Here is a 19,303-nt window from a genome sequence, read left to right as displayed (position 1 = left end):
GGTTGTAGATGCCAGCCACAGATGCAGGCGAAACGTCAGAATATTGCTAGAACATGGCCATACAGCCTGGAAACCACACAGCACCCTAGTGATTCCGGCAGTGAAAGTCTTCAACAATACAATAAGTGTTTGGTCTACATCTAGGTAACAAAAAATAGGAACATGCATGCTGGGAATATACTTCTGGGTAGCAGTTATGTGTGAACAAGATCTTGTAATTAAAATATGAGCAGCCAGAGTGATGCAGCAACAAAAATGCTAATGTGTTCTTGGGATGACAGGGGCCTGGAGGAAAGGCTGAGGGACTTGGGAATGTTTTGTCTGGGAAAAAAGGGGGGGAATTGTTCTCTTTTAATTGTGGCGTAGGAGGTTAAGAGCTCGTGTATTTAATCTGGAGGAACCGGGTTTGATTCCCAGCTCTGCCGCCTGAGCTGTGGAGGCTTCTCTGGGGAATTCAGATTAGCCTGTATGCTCCCACACTTGCCAGCTGGGTGACCTTGGGCTAGTCACAGCTCTATGGAGCTCTCTCAGCCCCACCTACCTCACAGGGTGTTTGTTGTGAGGGGGGAAGGGCAAGGAGATTGTAAGCCCCTTTGAGTCTCCTGCAGGAGAGAAAGGGGGGATATAAATCCAAACTCTTCTTCTTCTTTTAAGTATACACCACTGTTAAACTACTCTCACTGTGGAAAAAAAATCCTTCCATTGCTGGCAGAAAGGTACCAGCTGGATATTAGGATTTTTTTTCCACAGTGGGAGTAGTTTAACAGTGGAGTTGGCTACCTAGAGAGTGGTGAGCTTCCGCTCTCTCGCAGTCCAACCAATGGCTGAACTATCACTTGTCGGGAATGCTCTAGTCTCGGCTGATCCTGCATTGAGCAGGAGGTTGGACTTGTAAATGGCCTGGAGGGCCCATTCATAGAGTCACAGAGTTGGAAGGGACCACATTGAGTCCAACTCTCTGCCATGCAGGAAGACACAATCAGACCCTTTAAAAACCTCCAAAGAAGGAGGGTCCACCACACTCTGAGGCAGCACATTCCACTGTTGAACAGACCTTTCCTTCAGGAAACTCTTCCTGATGTCTAGGTGGAATCTCTTTTCCTGCAACTTCAATCCATTACTCCTTGCTTTGGAGCAGCAGAAAACAAGCTAGCTCCCTCTTCAACATGACAACCCTTCCAATATTTAAACATGGCTATCATGTCACCATTTAACCTTCTCCTCTGCAGACTAAACATACCCAGATACTGGTTCTGGTGGGTTTTCCGGGGGGCTGAGTGGCCGTGGTCTGGTGGATCTTGTTCCTAACGTTTCGCCTGCATCTGTGGCTGGCATCTTCAGAGGTATATCCCAGAGAAAAGTCTGTTTCGCACTGAATCACAGACTTCCCTCTGTGATACCTCTCTGTACAGTATTCCAGGTGAGCTGTGACCCATGCAGATCAGAGAGCTGTTCTGACGTCCCTTGATCTCCAGACACTATGCAGCCCAAAACTGCATTGGCCTTGTTGGCTGCCTCGTGTCCAGTCTGCGGTCTACTGCGATTCGCGTGGTCAAGCCAGGCTCTGCATTTCTTTCTTTCCTTTTAACCCAGGCGCGGCACTTTACATTCATCTCTGTTGAGATTAATGTTGCTCGTTTCGGCCCCGCCCTCTAATCTGCGCAGGTCGCCTCGAGTTCGGACGCTGTCATCGGGGGGGGGGGAATGGGCTCCCGCCCGAAGGCCCCTCCTAATTTGACGCGCGTGCCCTCAGTTGCGTCCTCCAAGTCACTGAGAACAATGCGCGGCGCCCCTCCGGTCACTTCGTCTCTCCAGGAGGAGGAGCCAAGGGCGGGCGGGCGAGTCGCCGCGGGGGCCCCTGGGAGTTGTAGTCGGAGGCATCCCGGCATGCCGCGCGCGGAGGGGGCGGGGCGAGGCGCCGGCGGGGCCCGGGCCTGCGTCTGAGGGAGTCCGCCGGGCCGCCGCCGCCGCCGCCGCCGCCGCGCTCGCCGTGAGGCAGACAAAGCGAGAGGGGGGGAGGAGGGAGAGCGGCCGGGCGGCCCGGGCGGGGGCGGAGGGGGCGGAGGGGGAGGATGCTCCGCTGCATGCCGCCGCTGTGGCGCTGCAACCGGCAGGTGGAGGCGCTGGACCGGCGCCACTGCTCGCTGCAGGCCGTGCCGGACGACGTCTACCGCTACAGCCGCTCCCTCGAGGAGCTCCTGCTCGACGCCAACCAGCTCCGCGAGCTGCCCAAGGTCAGCCCCCCCCCTCCCCGAAGCGGCCAGTCCGTGAGGGGGGGGGGAGGGGGCGCGCTGCCTGCCTGCCTGCCTGCCTGCCTGCTTCCCCGCCCGCGCTGAGGGGAGCCCGGCGACTCGGCCCTCCTGCGCCTGCTGGGCCCCCCCTCGCCGCCTGTGAGCTCAAGCGGGTCTGCCCCGAGGACGCCCTCCCAGCCGCCCAGGTTCCCGCCATCCTGGGGCGGAGCCCGGCGTGGCCGCCCTACACCTGCCGCGGCCCCGGAGCCCCCGAGCGGGGTGGGGAGAGCAGCCGCCGCCGCCGCCGCCGCAGCACTGGGGGGTGGGGGGTGGGGGGTGGGGGGGCTGAGTGTTGGCGGCACAGCCGGTCCGCCTCCCCCTCCCGCTTCCTCGCAGTGCCAACCCGCCCCCCCCCCGCCCCCCGAGGGGCCCCAGAAGCCCCCCGGCGCCTTCGCCTCTCCTGAAACTGCCGGGCCCCTCTTGGACCGCAGAGCGGGGGGCGAGCGGCAGTCGGGGGGGGGGGGCGGCAGGCAGGCAGGCAGGCGGGCGGTCAGGTGGCAGAGCCCCGCCCAGCCAGGAACCGGTCCTGCCAGCGCCTGCGGGCCCGGTCCAGAGGCACGGGGAGTGCTGCTGGGTCAGGCAGCGGGAGGGGGGCGGCAGGAGCCCTGCACACTGAGTGCCTCTCCGCACTGCTGAGCCTACCGCCTGCCTGCAGTGTGAGACTTGGGGTGTGGGATGATGATGATGATGGTGATGATGAGATTCAGGTTTAGGACCTGGCCAACAGGTTTAAAGGAGGCCTCGCAACAGCTGGGCAGGAGGGTGTTGCAGTGCTGGGCTTGTTTTGTGTTCCATCCCTTTTTGCCTTTTCCTTCCACCGCTGCCCCGCTCTCCGTGGAGACTTCCTCTGAGCTGCCCACTGCAACCCCCAGACCTCCTTCCCTCTCAGTCTCAGCCACTTCAGACATGGCCAGCATTCATCTAAAGTTAGGATTGTTTTGCTCCAGTGTACATCATTTCACACTTTCTTGCACTGCATTCCTTTGATTGTGTTGTTATTGCCCACTTACCCAGTTTAGGGAGAGCCTCCTGGAATTTTTCACAATCCACTTGGGTTTTCAGCATCCTTGATAATTCAGTATCTGCAAACTTGACCACTGCCGGCTCACCCCCAGTTCCAGATCAGTTGTTAATGGATGAAATAGCCCCAGTCCATGTCAAACCACGTTGCTTACTTTCCTCCCATCTCCAGTTGTCAAAAACCTTTTGGTTCCCCCTTATTTGTGTTCAAAAATCTCTGAAATGTGGATGAGGCAGGGCTTCCCTTTGCAGAAGCCCGGCTGATTTGCCCAGCAGGCTTTGTTCCTTGACACTAATTTACTTGGGGCAGACATTACAGTAACTGATCTGTAATTCCCTGCATTTTCTGTTGATCCCTTTTAAAAATTTGGTGTGATGTTTGCTCCTTTCCAGTTGTCTGATAGTTATGTGCGTTGGTAACCTCAAGTTGACTCAGCTATTTAGACACTTTGCCAAAATCGGTGGCTCTGGTGTGGGTACGTGGCCCACATTTTCCATAGTTAAATCCAAGGCCATGAATTTATTCGGTTTCAGTGTCATCTCCCCATCGTTGTTTTTTAAAGTGAGCCCTAACCCTAACCACCTTCCAGGCCAGTTTCTTGCTTCTGCTGTATTTGAAGAAATGCTTGTTGTTTCTCTCAAATGTTTTTGCTCATCCGCTACTGAAATTATCTCTTTGCTTGCCTTATTCTCAACTTACACTTGTTCTTCCAGACCCAGTAGACCTTTCTGCTCACCTGGGGATAATTAGGAAAGGAATTGAGAATAAAACTGCAAGGACTGTCATGCCCTTATATAAAACCATGGTGCGACCCACTTGGAGTACTGTGTTCAATTGTGGTCGCCACATCTCAAAAAGGATATCGAAGAGATAGAAAAAGGGTAGAGAAGGGCAACGAGGATGATTGAGGGACTGGAGCACCTTCCCTATGAGGAGAGGCTGCAGCGTTTGGGACTCTTTAGTTTGAGAGGAGATGTCTGAGGGGGGATATGATTGAAGTCTATAAAATTATGCATGGGGTAGAAAATATTTTCTCTCTTTCTCACCATACTAGAACCAGGGGGCATCCATTGAAAATGCTGGGGGGAAGAATTAGACTAATAAAAGGAAACACTTCTTCACGCAACGTGTGATTGGTGTTTGGAATATGCTGCCGCAGGAGGTGGTGGTGGCCACTCACCTGGATAGCTTTAAAAAGGGCTTGGACAGATTTATGGAGGAGAAGTCGATTTATGGCTACCAATCTTGATCCTCCTTGATCTGAGATTGCAAAGGCCTTAGCAGACCAGGTGCTCGGGAGCAGCAGCAGCAGCAGCAGCAGAAGGCCATTGCTTTCACCTCCTGCACGTGAGCTCCCAAAGGCACCTGGTGGGCCACTGCGAGTAGCAGAGTGCTGGACTAGATGGACTCTGGTCTGATCCAGCAGGCTCGTTTTTATGTTCTTATTCAGGAAGACTTTCCACTTAAAGGAGCCTGTGGCAGTCATCCCCTAGAAAGGCCTGCTTCTCCTTCAGGGCTCTGAATCCATCCTTGTGATTGTGGCCTTGGGCCAGTCCCAATGATTGTCAGCCAGTCAGAGCCTGTGGAACTCCGCTGGTTGGGCAGGGGTGAGCAAACCTCCGTTTAAGGAGGAGGAGGATCCTCCTGCCCAGGCAGGAAAATTGGATAGCTCTGGATAAGAGGGTCAGTTTAACTAGCATTTCATTTGACTTTAGTCAGCAGGGAATGGGGTCAGCTTAGGGAAGAAAGCTTGCTTTGTGTAGACAATGGTCATCCTATTAGGGGCCTAGCATTCCTAATTTATGGGTGCAGGTTCTGTGGGTGGGAGCTCTGTGTGTTGAAAGAGGGACCTGGAGAGGATTCTGTCTGTTAGGGAAATGGTCTCCAGTGAAACCTTGTAGATTGAATTCACCTGTCTGGAGAAAGGGGAACCAAACCCCCGCATTCAGTTTCATTGCCATCTCCCCCTCTACCTGAAACTGTTCTTTCATTCCTTTGTCATCCAAAGGCCCATCCACCTTCCAGTTTGGATTCCTGCTGCAGGTGTATTTGTTTACTTTGTTACAGTCTTCCTTTCTTGCTGAGACCCATGGTGGATTGCCGCATATAAACAGTGTGATCGGAAAGCATGGGGCAACTGCTGAACAAGGGAGGAGGTTTAGGATTGCAGAATTAGAGAGGAATTAAAACAGAAATTGAAGACAAGTTATACTGCACACAGTACAGATAGTAGTTTGCACGGTGTAGGATAATACAGTGAAAGTTGGGGATGCTAACAATAATCCTTTCCGTGGTCTACGATCCTAAGGATTGACTTCCTCAAGGAAACCACAGCCCCTCCACTTGCAGGATGGGAGGTTTTGGAGGTCATTAATTGCTTGGGTCCACTGTCAATCAGAAGTGACTTGACATCACAAGATGTCTTTTAGAAAATGGAAGTCCAACTTAACTGATGAAGAATACCAGAGAGAACACAAATGGTGGCAAAAGAGAAGCAAGTTAGCTGTAAGGGAGGCAAAAAAGGATTATGAGGAATGCATGGCTGCGAACATCAAGACCAGCAACAAACAGTTCTTCAAGTACATCAAAAGCAGGAAGCCAGCTAAGGAAGTGGTAGGCCCATTAGATGACAAAGGAACAAAAGGTGTGCTAAAAGATGACAGGGAGATCGCAGAGAAGCTGAGTGAATTCTTTGCATCTGTCTTCACCCAAGAGAAGGTGAGGAAAATTCCTGCACCTGAACCAAGCTCCTTAGGAGGTGAGTTGAAGGAACTAGCGAAGATAGTGGTAGACAAGGAAGAAGTTCTGGCAGCCATTGATAAACTAAATGCTACCAAATCCCCTGGCCCAGATTGCATTCACCCAAGAGTTCTTAAAGAGCTCAAGCATGAAATTGCTGATCTTCTCACTTTAATATGCAACTTATCCCTGAAATCAGGCTCCATCCCTGAAGACTGGAAGATGGCCAATGTCACACCAATCTTAAGGAAAGGGTCTAGGGGGGACCCAGGAAATTACAAGCCAGTCAGTTTGACATCTGTTCCTGGTAAATTAGTAGAATCTATCATTAAAGATAAAATTATTAAACATGTAGAAAAGCAAGACCTGCTGAGGAAGGCACCTGGTGGGCCACTGCGAGTAGCAGAGAGCTGGACTAGATGGACTCTGGTCTGATCCAGCAGGCTAGTTCAAATAAACAAATAAATAAATCACATAAAGCACACAAAATGTTATTCCATTACAAATGTGCTGTCTTTGACTGTTTTGTTCTTCTACAGGTGTAATTTCTTTTTATAAATATGTTCTTGAACATTATGGTGTTTCATATTTTGCAGAACAAATGAAGCGTGGTTGTTTCAAGTGTTTGTAATCACCTGCTTTGTTTGTTTTGCCAGAAGTTGTTCTCCTTTGTTGTTTATTTAGAATCTTCCTGTGCTGTCGCTTTAAGGTTCTTCTCAAGGCCGCTTACAGCCAACATTTCCATGCAGCTAGAACTTAAAATTTCTGTACATTTCCTTTACTTGAGTAGTTTTTCATTCAGACATCCTTTTAGACTTGGTGGTACCTTTCCTGACTGGAGGGATGCATTCTGTCTGGGCCTCAATTAGCATAGTTTTAAATAGTTTGTAGGCATCCTGGAGACATTTGACTCTTATTTTGTCCTTTTTACTGCCTCCTGACTTGTCTTGAAACCAGTGTCTGCAGTCAGCTGTCCCCAGGACTCAGTTCTGCCACCCTTTTGGTGTTAGGCACTAGTGACCTGGTTCCTTCTCAGTTCTGATAATAGCTGCCAGTTTTGAAGAGTTTCATCTTGTCCCAAAAGGTTCTAAGGTGGCCAACAAATCTTTCCTCCTGGCTCCTCTTTCTTATCCAGTTCTTGAGATCCCAGTTGAACTGGCCCAGCACATGGGTTGGTAGCAGTGTGGAGAACGCTGCCTTGGAGGTCCCGGAGGTCCTTACGTCAGGGGGGTACTAGGCCTAGTAACCAAAATCTTTCCTCCAGGGTCTTGAGGCTACATTTCCTGTTGTCACTGGTGCCAACGTGTACCATGACTGCTGACCCCCTCCTCATTAGCTGTTAGCCTGTCAAGAGAGCATCCACAATGCCCACTTCCTCATCACTTTGAAGGGTTTGTTTCTGCTCTCCAGCATCAAGGCCCTGCCTTAGTCCGTAGCTACAATCTGTGTCATGGCTGAGGGCCTTTCTCCACTTCAGGAGAATGGGAGCCTTCAACCGGCCTCTTGGCAAGAGGCCACCCTTGAAAGGAGTGGGGCTTTCCCCTGAGGCCAGCACCCAACCCCAGGCTTCCCGAAATTCCTTTGCAGTGGAGGCAGAAAGAAGCCTCTTGTGCAACTGTTCAGCAGCTGCCACGCCGCACCCCACCCCACTGTAATCTGGGCAGGGCTGGCCGCACACTGTGTGTGTGTGAAGGAATGGAATGGCTGCCAGAGTGCACTGGAAGTGCATTCCTTGGGGCTGGAGAACGTGGGTGAAATAGCAGGAAATCCGGCCGGACAGCCTGCCTTTTGGATGGCTGTGGCTGCAGCCAAGAGGCAGGAGCGGTTGAGGTTGCCTGGCAAGGCTGCCAGCCCGCGCGGAGTGAGCGAGAGCCAGAGGACCAGTGCGAGCTCCTCCGTTGCTGAGAGATTAAACAGGCACCGTCAAGATTGTGGCACTCCTGCATCAGCGGGCTTCATCTGTGGAACTGTGGTTCTGGAATGTGCTGTTGTGGGGCTTGAAGGTGTTTGATGTGGCCCCGGGAACTCCTCGTGTGGCCGTGCGCATGGCCCAGCCTGTTTCCTCTCTGGCTTGTTCCCTGCTTGTGGGGGTCTCTTGCTTCTGTGGGGCCAGGACACCTGTGGGGCCTGCCTTGAGCTCCTTTGGGGAAGGGGCCCCTCGTGCTTCCGTGTCGGCCCTCTTCAGAGTCTCCTGAGGAGTGGCCGAGTGGTTTGATTTGGAGTTGACTCCCTGCTCAGGAGGGCTCCTAAGGGACAGACCTCTTTCTAGCACTTGGGTGCTGCTTCTGGGTGTTTTGATGCTGGGCCAGAACTATCCAAACCTGTACATCTTTTCTTAGAACAAAACTGCACATCATCTTTTGCCATCGTGAGGGTCCAGCTCAGTTAAGGCAGGCAGATGGTGCCCGATCCAGTCAGGCTCGTGCCCCTGAGCAAGGAGGGTCCGAGCTGATTTCTGGGGTATGAAATGAGAAGCTCTGATCCGCTGATGCTTCCATGCCCCCAGAGACTGTGAGGGGTCAGATGCGCTTCCCTTTTCTTCCTTCCCACTCCCTGTGCCGGCCCAGAGAGCTGCCATCTTGGCGAGGGGGTGCATCATGGTCTCTGTGCGTCTGCTGGGAGTTCTGCTGGTCCTGGTGGGTCAGTGTTGGTGGTGGATAGCCCCCTCCCCTTCTGACCCCTCCCCCATCTGAGGGGGAGGCTGCCAGAGCTGGCTTGCAGGTGGGATTTGTGTGCGCAAAAGCGAGGAGGGGCCTACCTTGTCAGGGCGAGGGGCGTTGTCAGTGGCAGTGTGCAGCTAAGGAGTGTGTTTCTGCCCTCAGGCTGCCTGGCTTAGTCTCCTGCTTGAAAATGGACCAAGCTGGGCCCGTGGTGGTGGGGGGGGGGAGGGGAGGCAGCAGCCACTCTCACAAGCAGGTCCTCTGTGCTTCTGCCCTTCCGGTGCCCAACTGACCGCCTCCACATCCCACTGGGACCAGGTGAGCTGGGAGGCTGCAGGAGGCCCCGCCCACTGTCTGGTGCGCAGGCAGGAGCTTGTCCTGTGGCTTCCAGGTTCCCCTTGGGCCCAGGGCCTCTGCCGCTGGCTCTCGGTTCTGCTGCTTGTACTGAAAGGGGCCGTTCCTGGAAGCCTTGCTTGGCGAGCTTGGAGGCCCCTTCTTGGCAGCCCCTGCCTGGGCTCGTGTCTCAGTTGGATCCTCAGATGGCCCAGCTGGAAGGAAGGCTCTGCTGCCCACGGCCCAGTTCTTGTGGGGGGCGGCGGGGGGCCCCACTCTTTGTGGGGGGCCTGATAGCCATTCACACATTTTGATCTTGCTTTTGTCTCCTGGAGAGACCCAAAGCAGCTGACAGCAGGAAAAAAGCCGAGTCACAAAATAAACCAACGACTGGCAAGCCACTCCACTGCCGACACCCAGCCCGCCCCACGGATCCTCCTGCACGTGGCCTCTGGTGCGCTGTGAATCTCTGGATGCTGCAGTTTTAAAAGACCTTTTGGTTTTTTGTGGAAACTGCTTTGAGTGACGGCTGCTTTCAGAAAGAGCGCAAACCTCTTTTGAATGCAAAATGCAGTCCCCTGTCATATTTTGGGTAGTGAACTGGTCTGATGTGGGCCTGATGATGGGTGAATTTGTGTAGGTTGCAGGGTTATGCTGTAACGAAATGGTTCAGAAAGATGCTTAGGTCTTGTCCCCACTGCGTAATTTCTGCATTGTTTAATGTGTCGTGCTTGAGCCGTTGTGCGCGGTTTCTGCCGTTATGGTTCCGATTTTTGCCATCCAAACCCGGCTGCATGCGCTGGCTGTTCCATCCTGTTGACTGTATTTGGCTTGCCCCGCGTTTGTTGTCTGCCTTGAATCTCCGTTAGAAAGGTGGACTATGAATGATGTAGTCCGGTGCGTTTGCAACTGATGGGAGAATTGTTGTTATAGATGGCACTTGTTCAGTCTGGAGGGAGGCTTGGAGGGGGGTGGGACGGGGGGCACAAGGCTCTGTCCTGGGCCTGCATCCTCCTCTTCATTATTTAACAGTGACAGACAGCAAAGGGGCACGGAGAATGCTTCCCAGATCTGCAGGTGATTCAAAACCGGGAGTGTTAACAGAGGCAAATGCCAAGTTCTGCATGTAGACAAAAATAATCCAGTGCGCAGGCAGCCTTGAGTGGGGAATACCTGGCCTGGCAGTGCTGCCTGTGAAAACCATCCCGGGACTGCGCCCTGCTTGTGTCTGTCATCCGTGGAGCATGAGTGGCCAGGGTGACGTGCCTGGGAAGGAGGCGAGTGCGGTTTCCCAGAGCATCCAGATCATGAGACAGTCTGCCAAGGGGCTGTTCCTCGATGGTGTCGTAGCTGCTTCGGGTGCTGAAAGGACTAGGGTTTAAGTGACGTGGAAGACCTTTCTCTGTCTGAGAGGTGGGAGAGCTGCTGCCCCTTCTTCGAAGGCTGTTTCCTGTGTGTCTGTCTGGCCTCACCTGGGGCTCTGGGGCCAGTTTGAGATGCTGTCCATTAAGAAGAATGTGGAACAGCTGGGATGGAGTTGGAGAAGGGTAGCAGGGAGGTGTTCAGACAAGCCACCTGCAGGGGGAGGGAAGCTCTGGCTGTGCCCTCACCTGTCATGAAGAAGGGGCCAAGGTGCGTTCTCTTCTGCTCCGGAGGGCAAAGTGAGATCAGGAGAGGCTTCCCTTGTTAGTGGGATCCGTGAGCGCTTCCCCTTGCTGGGGGTCTTCCTGGAGGGGCTGGGCGGCAGCGTTGGGCTTGCTGGGGCTGGGTTGCCCGTGAGCCCCCTTTCCAGCTGAGTCTTCTGCAGCTGACACTCCTGCCCTGTGGCAGGGTCTTGGGAATGCCTCCCGGTGGGTGGGCCCGCTCTTCCAGGAGTCCTGCCAGGGGGCTGTGGGGGATGCTGGTGCAAATCCAGAGGTCTCCAAAGTTTAGGTCAGGGTTAGTTGCCTGGAGGCTGATTGAACCTGCCTCACACTAACCGTCCTTTCTCTTGGTGATACTGATAGGGAGTATCTATATGTATTCTGACAAGGCAGATGGTGATTCCCTGAGGCTGTTCCCTGTGGGAAGAAGAAGGGTGCCCCCCTGCTTTGAGAGTAATGCTGAGAGCTGTGAGGGGCGGGGCGGGGGGGGTCGAGCTAAGGAAAGCTGGGTCTGTGGCCTGGCTATAGTGGACAGCCCCCCCCCCCCCCCCGCTTGCCTTGAGGAACAGAGGCCTTGTTTTCAGCCTTTGATTTCCAGCCTCCCTCCTGAGCCTGAGGGCTTGGGTTGTCCCCCGGGGCATTTGCTCTCAAGGCGCATTCTTTTTCTGCGTGGATTGCGTGGTGTTTTTCTCTTAAAATATTTGCGTGCCTGCTTCTCTCCAAAGCGATTTGGGACACAAGGAAGGGTCCCAATCAAGTGAACCTCAATAGCACTCCTTGTGTAGCTGCAGAGAGAAAACACACACACACACACACACACACACACACACACACACACACACACACGAATCTCTGTGTAAATGCATTCAAGGGGCATTAACCCCCTCACATCCAGCTGGGAAGGGCTTCCCCCTTTTCCAGGCTGCTCCAAAATCTCCTGGGCAGGGGGCATCCACCAAGAAAGCTGCGGCCATGGCTGTTGCAGGGAGGGGCTGGCAGTAGCAGAGGTCTTGCAGGGGAATCAGTGGCCTCTCTCGGTCCACGCTGTTTGCCAGTTTCTTTCCACGCAAGCAAGTCAGAAAGGCCGTGAGGATCACCTTGTTTCTGGAGCCAGGGGAGAGTAGCATTCGGGTGATGGGCCCTCGCCCGTTTCCCAGCCTGGTTTGCAGACCATCTCCCTTGCCAGTGTGGTGGGTGGGCGGGCGGGCAGGGCTGTTCAGCTTCCATCCTTCGGGAGGAAGTGGCTCTTCTCAAACCTGAATGGCCAAGGAGGAGGGGGGGGCGGGGTTGTGGCAGTGCCTCCCAGGTTGGGGTGTGGAGGGGCGTGTGCTGTTCAGAGCTCAGCCCAGTGGTGGGATCAAGAAATTTTAATAACAGGTTCCAATGGTGGTGGGATTCAAACAGTGGCGCTGCCGCACACACGCCCCTCCAGTCCCTATTGGGCAGGGAGGTTGCTCTAGTAACCCCTTCTCGGCACTCAGAAAAAACTAGTAAGCACTTCTAGAGAAGTGGGGAGAACTGGTTGGATCCCCCCTCTGGCTCAGCCCCCGTGGGATTGTGGTCTTAGGGCGGGGGTGGAGGAAGCCTTTGCCTGGCGCTCTTTGCAGCCCTTTGTGTGCATGATCTTTTGATAATTGCTGCAACAGCCCTGCGAGGGAGTCCCTGCACAACCATCCCAATGCTGCAGAGGTGAGGGAGGCTGCAAGGCATCAACTTGCCCAGGGGCTAGGGAGGGTCTGGGAGATCGTGGCAGAGGCGAGACTCAACCAGGGGGCTTCTGAGCCCAGTTCTCTGCCTCTTCCTTGACCTGCTCTTCCCCCTGGCCTCCCCCACAGTGGATGTTCCGAGCAGGCCAAGGTTGGCTTGTCTGCCCAGCTCCGTGGGTTTCCTTGTCCAGGCGGTTGGTCTGAACGTCCGCTGGGGTTGGCTGGGCTGGGGCGGCGGCTGCCTCGCGCTGCTTCTAACGTCTCTTCTCCCCCCTCTCCTGGGCAGCCTTTCTTCCGACTTCTCAACCTGCGCAAGTTGGGCCTGAGCGACAATGAGATCCAGCGCCTCCCTCCCGAGGTGGCCAACTTCATGCAGCTGGTGGAGCTGGACATCTCCCGCAACGGTGGGTTGGGAGGGGCCTCCACGGCTCCGCTTCGGGCACCTCAGCTCAGCTGCCTGGACCAACCTGCTTGGACGTGATGGGGTGGGCACTGGGGCCCAGAGGAGGAGGGGGCTCCTGGGCTAGGTGGCACCCTTCTGGGAGCCTCTGGGGATGTGCTCAGTGCTCCATCACAACAGCCTCCCGTGCTTCCAGGCAGGCTGGTCAAGACCCCCGTCTACCACCCAGTAGACCAGTAGGAAACCTTCTGAAAATGGCTTCACCTGTTACAGGCCGCTACAGAGGCCTGTTCAGTGCATTTTCTAACAAGAGAGTCTTTTGGCCCCAGTGCTGAGGGGCAACCTGGTGCGGGAAGGCAGAGGCCGCGTGGCTGGGCAAGAAAAGGGTGTCAGCAGCCCAGGAGCAACCCATGCTGGACCAGGGCTTGGCCCCAGCCACACATCCCCTGTGCTCGCTTGCGGTTCAGCAGTGCCAGCTCTTTCCTCTGCCTGGTTGCTGGGGGGGGGGGGGCGAACTGCCCTTTGGTGAGCGGCACTTTGTCTGTCTCACCCCCGTGAGACGCACTCATGTCCTCTCGCTTCTGTCTTTTGCAGACATTCCAGAAATTCCAGAAAGTATCAAGTTCTGCAAATCCCTGGAAATCGCAGACTTCAGCGGGAACCCGTTGTCCAGGTATGGTGAGCCGGGGTGTGGGTGGGGCAGGGCTTCGCCTCTTCTCGGTGTGCCTTTCTGGGTCCCTGTCTCTGCCACCCTAGATGCACCCTCAGAGAATTCTGTCTGCCCCAATAAAGCTTTTGGGTCTGCCCTGAATGTTTCTGTAAGCCTTCTGCCCCCAGGCCTTAGGACTGTGCTTTGCAAAAGCCTGCCACTGTGGTTGCCCCGAGGCCCCGTCCAGCATCGGTCATCCTACTAGCACAGATTCTTGCCAGGAGCCAGTGGGTGCGGGGGCATCCTGGGTCCCTGATCGCTGCCTCATGATCCTGCTGGAGCTCCTCCTGGGTGGCTCGAGGGGTCAGCATGGCTCTGCCCTGGGAGGGAGAGGGCTGGTTGCTTCTGGGTGGCTGCAGGGTGCCCACAGTCTGGATCCTTGGCGTGGCTCGTGCAGCCCTTGCGCCCTTTGTGATGCTGGGTGTCGCTCACGACCCAACTTCCCGCTTGCATGCAGACTCCCCGAAGGCTTCACTCAGCTGCGCAACCTGGGACACCTGGCCCTGAACGACGTCTCCCTGCAGTCCCTGCCCGGTGACATTGGCAAGTGAGTCCCTCATTGGCTGACTGGGGAGGGGGGGGAGGGGGGCTGGTGGGAGAGGCTGAGTGTGTCCCCCCCATTGGTTCCTGGCCTCCCTGGGGACAGACCAGCAGTGGCATGCCTGGGGCTTCCTTCTCTTGCAGTCTGGCCAACTTGGTGACCTTGGAGCTTCGTGAGAACCTGCTCAAGTCCCTCCCAGCGTGAGTGTCGGCAGCTTTGCGTCTCTGGCTCTTGCCCTGTTCCTTGATCTGTGCCACTGGCACGCAGCGTGGTATTTATGGGAGTGCTGCTTGGCAACCCTCCGGTTGGGCAGTGGCTCCCGAGAGTGTGCCTGGGAAGCCCCGCCCCCAAGGGGCTGTTGGTCTGCTGGAGTGGGAGCTCCATCCTCAAAGCACCCACCTTTTCTCTGTTGGTTTGCAGCTCCCTCTCATTCCTTGTCAAGTTAGAGCAGCTGGACCTGGGCGGAAATGACCTGGAGGTGCTGGTAAGGGAGGGGGCCACTCGGGGGCAGAGGGAGAGGAAGGCAGGGTGCCGATTGAATACACACACCTGTGTGGCAGGCTCCTGAGGGGAGTGTCTTCCGTGACCATTTCCTGCCTCCCCCCCTTATCTCTTCTGCCCCTAGGTTCCTGGAAGTCATTTTGGTTGGGGCGTCTTGGCAGAAGGAGGTGTCCTCTTGGGGAGGGGGTGCTGGTGTGATCTTTGCCAGAGGGAATAGGAGAGGTGCCCCAGAGCTGCCTTCAGAGAGGTCACGTGCTGCTTTTTCTCCACAGCCAGACACGCTGGGCGCACTGCCCAACCTGCGGGAGCTGTGGCTGGACCGGAATCAGCTCTCGTCTCTCCCGCCCGTGAGTACTTCTGCCAAGCACATCGCTGTGTCACAGTGGCGGTGGCAGCACAGAGGACAGGCTGGAGTGCCCTTGCAACATCCCCTCTCTTTCTTTCTAAATAAAATGATATGAGAGGTGCTCATTAACATTTAATCCTTTATTTGGTCCCCCTGTGGTAGCTGCCACCAGGATTATAAATTCCAAAACCCCTTTATAACTCTCTCTGACCACCCCTCCGTGTTCTCTCAGACAGAGCTTTGACACTCCAGCCAATCACATTGCCCTCTCATCCCACTTGCCTCTCAAAGACACACCCACCCACAGCATTGAAATCATTGCAGCCGTTTTGTCAGCTGAAGCTGACACAGTATCTAAAACCATTCTTTTAAATTTTTTGTTTGCAGTTTCATGCTTTACAGTAGAATATGGAGAAATCTTAATGGAGGGCAGAACGCAGGCTGGGAGGTTGGGGGCTTTTTTATCTTGTCTCAAGTGTCTTTCTAAAGGAGAGCAGAGGCCACTTGGGGACAGCTGTTCAGAACTATCTGGATGCTTTGGATGGATGTATTCCCCCTGGGCTGGCTGCTGCCCATGCAAGAGTGCTTAAAGAACTAGCTGGGGAAGTCGCACAGTCGTGATCCTTTACCGTCAAGGGCTGTGGGAGGATGGGTGGCAGCCAGGTGGTGGGAGAAGGGCCAGTGTGGTCGGTTGAGCCTCTGTCTCATGGAAACTCTTGGAGAAGGTTTTGCAAGGGCTCATTTGTATGTATCAGGAGCAGCAGGTCCCAACCTTTTTGGCGAGGGGACCCAAAATTCCAGATTCATTTGGAATGGGGACCCATCCTATGGCCTTGTCACACATCTAGGGCAGCATGCTGCTTTCTACGGTGGCCATACCAGATGTTATTGAAAACCCTACAAACTGCTAAGTGTGCCTTTGCCCCCCCCCACCCCATGAAGACTCACCCACCCTTTTCATGTAGAGGTTCCCTTCCAGCCGTTCAGCACCCCCTCCTCCCATCCTGTCAATCACTCCTTCAGTCACCCTTCCCGCAGTTCTAAGAAAAATGCTCTTGTGGCCATCAGGACACATTTACTTGATCAACATGTATATGCAGTGAAGAAAAAATGCGACACGGGAGAGACTTTTTCCAGAGTCAGATCTTGGTTTCCAAAAGGGAGCCATTGGAAGGGTCGCATGCAGTGGTGGGATTCAGCCGGTTCGCACCACTTCGGCAGAACCGTTTGTTAAAATGGTGCTTGGAAACAACCAGTTGTTAAATTGTTTGAATCCCACCACCGGAACTGGTTGTTAAATTAGTTGAATCCCACCACTGGTCGCATGGCCATTAAGAAGGTCTCACACCCGGCCCACTTTCGGGGGGGCCGACTTTTGGGTGCTGACCCATAAGTTAGGAAACATACATCTAGAGGATGACTGACTAATTAGAAGTAGTCAGCATGAACTTGTATCAGGTAGCTTTTATCAGACTGATCTCATTTCCTTGTTTGATTGGATGACTGGTTTCATAGATTGTGGGAATGTCATGCATATTATATATGTTGAATTTTAGTGAAGTGTTTTATAAGGTCCCCTGTGATGTTTTGATTGGCAAGATGGAGGGCGGGCCGCGGATCGGATTTTAGGGGATTGTGATGCAGATAAGGAACTGGCTGGATAGTCACACTCCAAGGGTGGTCGTGAGAGGCTCCTTCCCTGACTGGAGGGCAGCATCCAGTGGGGTTCCACAGAGTTCAGTTTTGGACCCAGTGCTTTTAAACATTTTTGTCAGTTATCTTAATGGAGGGGGGGTGGAGGGACTACTCATTCAATTTGCAGATGACACCAAATTCGGTGGAGTAGCAAACACTCTGGAAGATAGAGATAAAATATAGCCAGAATTGGATACACTGGAGAAAGAATCTGATGCGAATAAGAAACGATTCAGTAGAAATAAAAGTCAGATTTTGCATCTAGTTAGTAACAGTGCAATGCACATGTACCAGATGGGGGATACTCGTCTGCATCCTGCACAAGTGTGAGTAAGATCTTGGGGTTTTGGTGGACTGCAAGTTGAGTGTGAGCAGCCAGTGGAAGCAGCAGCAGATCAGGTAAATTCAATTTCAGGATGTATCAACCGATTCATAAGGCCCATAAGATTCAGAATGTGACAGTATAACTGTGTACTGCTCTGGTCAGACTCTGTTCTGAGTCCTTATCCAGCTCTGGAGAAGGGAGCCTGGGTGTGGAGCCTGAGCCTTATGAAGAGGGGCTGTGGGGATGAGGAGCGTGCAACCTGGGGAAGAGGAAGTTGAGAGGGGGTGGGGGCTTGTTCTGTGTAGGCAGTTGAATGGCAGCCTCTGAGAGGAGGACAGGGAGCTGCTTTGGTTGGTAGTGGAGAATGGAACTCATCTTATTCGGCTTAAATCAGGGGTGTGGAGATATCAGTGGGATATTAGGAAAAGCTTTTTAACGCTAAGCGCAGTCCAGTGGCTTCCCAGGGATGCGGTCAGTTCTTCCTCCTTGGGGATGGACGGTCGTTTGTCAGGGATGCATCCGCTTATCCTACCCGGTGTGGTTGGCTGGACTGGGTGGTCTTTGGGCCCCTTCCAACTTTTTAGTTCTCTGATATAACAGAAAAAAAATGCAAGTGCCTCCTTCGGAGAATGTGCCCTCCCGCCGGCAAGGTGTGATCACTTGCATTGTCACAGCGGCACACGTCTGGTCAAATTCCTGCCTGCCACCATTTTGGCTCGCCTGCCTCGCGTGTCAGGCTTGTTTCTCAGGTCAGCTCAGCTCATGCTGGCTTTCCCCCAGGAGCGACTTTCAGAGCTCCTCTGGGCCCGGTCTTCTGTTCTCACCGGTGTGGTCTCATTGTGGTTTTTAGTGCTGATTTACGATCTCCTCGTGCGCGATTAAAGGGATGGCTGCTGCCAACTGGGTGCCTGTTGTTTCTGTTGCAAACTGCCTCAAATGTAGGATGAGAGCGGGGATGGAATTGTTTGAAAACAAATGAAGGGGTTCAGTTTGGCATACTAAGCCTCACTTTCGGCCTCTCTTGTTAGGACCATTTTGAAAAGAGGGTGCAGCAGACACGCACGAGGCACATGGAAGGCAGCCTGGCGCTTCTCTGGGCAGGAAGTGCCTCGGGGCTGTGGCAGCCGGGGGGCTCTTCTGTGCCAGGGTCTGACCCCTCCTCCTCCTCCTCCTTCCTCTCAGGAGCTGGGCAACCTGCGGCGCTTGGTTTGCCTGGATGTCTCTGAGAACAAGCTGGAGCACCTGCCCGAAGAGATCGGTGGGCTGGGGGCTCTGACGGACCTGCTTCTCTCGCAGAACTTGCTGGAGAGTATTCCTGATGGGATTGGTGAGTGTGGATCTCTAGGACTGGCGGTGGGTCACGGGGTGGCTGGCAGGGTGGCGTACTGTTCTTCTGGGAATCCACCTGTGTGGTTGGCAAGTTGGATAAACACTGGGGTACGTTTTTCTTTTTAAAAACGTAAATGTTTTCTTTCCCAAGTGGGCTAGTTTAAAATGTTATGGCGGGATTCATAATCCCTTCAAATGTGCTGGTGGCCCTCCCTCAAACAGGTCACATTTTCCTAAAGAGCCGCAGGACAAGTCTTTAAGGTCAAGAATTGCCAGACCACAAGAGGTCAGAGGCAGGCTTTACCTGTCCAGCGTCCTCTTGCACATTGTGGCCCAACCAGATGTCTTGGGGAAGTCCGGAAGCCAGGCTGGGCATGGCAACCTGGCCCTGCTGTGCCCTCCCCCTCCCCACCCCCATAACAGGGATGCAGATGTTCAGTCTGAGCCCAAGTATGAGCAGGGGCCAAAGGAGAGTGCCCGGCTTCCTTTCGCCTAGGAAAGGCACCTCAGCTCCTAAGAGGTTCCCTCGGCCCCTGCCGCTGGTTGCCCACCCTGGAAGTCTGACCCGTGCAAAGGAGGAGTTTGTGCCACCTGGCGCTTGATGATTTGGACCTCTGACATTGTCCCGTGGGTTTTGTGCCCTCATCCTGCCCATCCACTGCCATCCAAAGGTTCGACCCACGGAGAGGTGCGGTGGCTGTCGGTGGGCTGAGAGTGCTCAGGGCAGCTTCACCCAGCCTTTCGTGTGGCCTGCTCTAAGCCAGTGGCTGCTGGGGAAGGGGGAGCAGTGGTCTTCTGGCACCACCTTCTGAGACACAGGCACCAGACAGGATTGGAGCTGCCACCAAACAGCGAGCCATGCGGCCTGGGGAGCGCTAGGGGCCTGTTGTGCTCGATGCCAGAGGGACCATTGGGGCTGCACCCCCGTCTTCCATCTCCTGGCCCAGGCGGCCTGCCAGAGCCATCAGGGGAACTTCCGGGCCAGAAACCACCCTGCCTTGATTTCCACCTGCGAGGAGGAGCCGTCGAGCACACTTGGAGAGCTTTTTTGCAGCAGGGTTGCT

The 19,303-nt window shown here is 54.4% G+C and overlaps 1 protein-coding gene across 10 annotated transcripts in view; it reads left to right on the top strand.

Moving 5' to 3' along the window:
* The first annotated feature begins 1,911 nt into the window (after positions 1-1,911).
* SCRIB (scribble planar cell polarity protein) overlaps positions 1,912-19,303 on the top strand; it is a 63,316-nt gene continuing 45,924 nt past the window's right edge. For 5 of the 10 annotated variants that reach the window (XM_048482656.1, XM_048482655.1, XM_048482654.1 and 2 more), the window contains exons 1-8: positions 1,912-2,234; positions 12,680-12,797; positions 13,388-13,466; positions 13,960-14,049; positions 14,187-14,243; positions 14,464-14,527; positions 14,817-14,891; positions 18,093-18,237. In XM_048482656.1, the coding sequence (XP_048338613.1) occupies positions 2,073-2,234; positions 12,680-12,797; positions 13,388-13,466; positions 13,960-14,049; positions 14,187-14,243; positions 14,464-14,527; positions 14,817-14,891; positions 18,093-18,237 (790 nt within the window). In that variant the 5' untranslated portion in view covers positions 1,912-2,072. The remainder of the gene's footprint in view (positions 2,235-12,679; positions 12,798-13,387; positions 13,467-13,959; positions 14,050-14,186; positions 14,244-14,463; positions 14,528-14,816; positions 14,892-18,092; positions 18,238-19,303) is intronic. The other 5 variants (XM_048482660.1, XM_048482659.1, XM_048482658.1 and 2 more) reach the window with 1 other exon arrangement.

The sequence above is a fragment of the Sphaerodactylus townsendi genome, unplaced genomic scaffold (genome assembly GCF_021028975.2).
Source record: "Sphaerodactylus townsendi isolate TG3544 unplaced genomic scaffold, MPM_Stown_v2.3 scaffold_19, whole genome shotgun sequence".
NCBI classification, from domain to species: Eukaryota; Metazoa; Chordata; class Lepidosauria; order Squamata; family Sphaerodactylidae; genus Sphaerodactylus; species Sphaerodactylus townsendi.
This window is presented reverse-complemented; position numbering and strand designations above follow the sequence as displayed.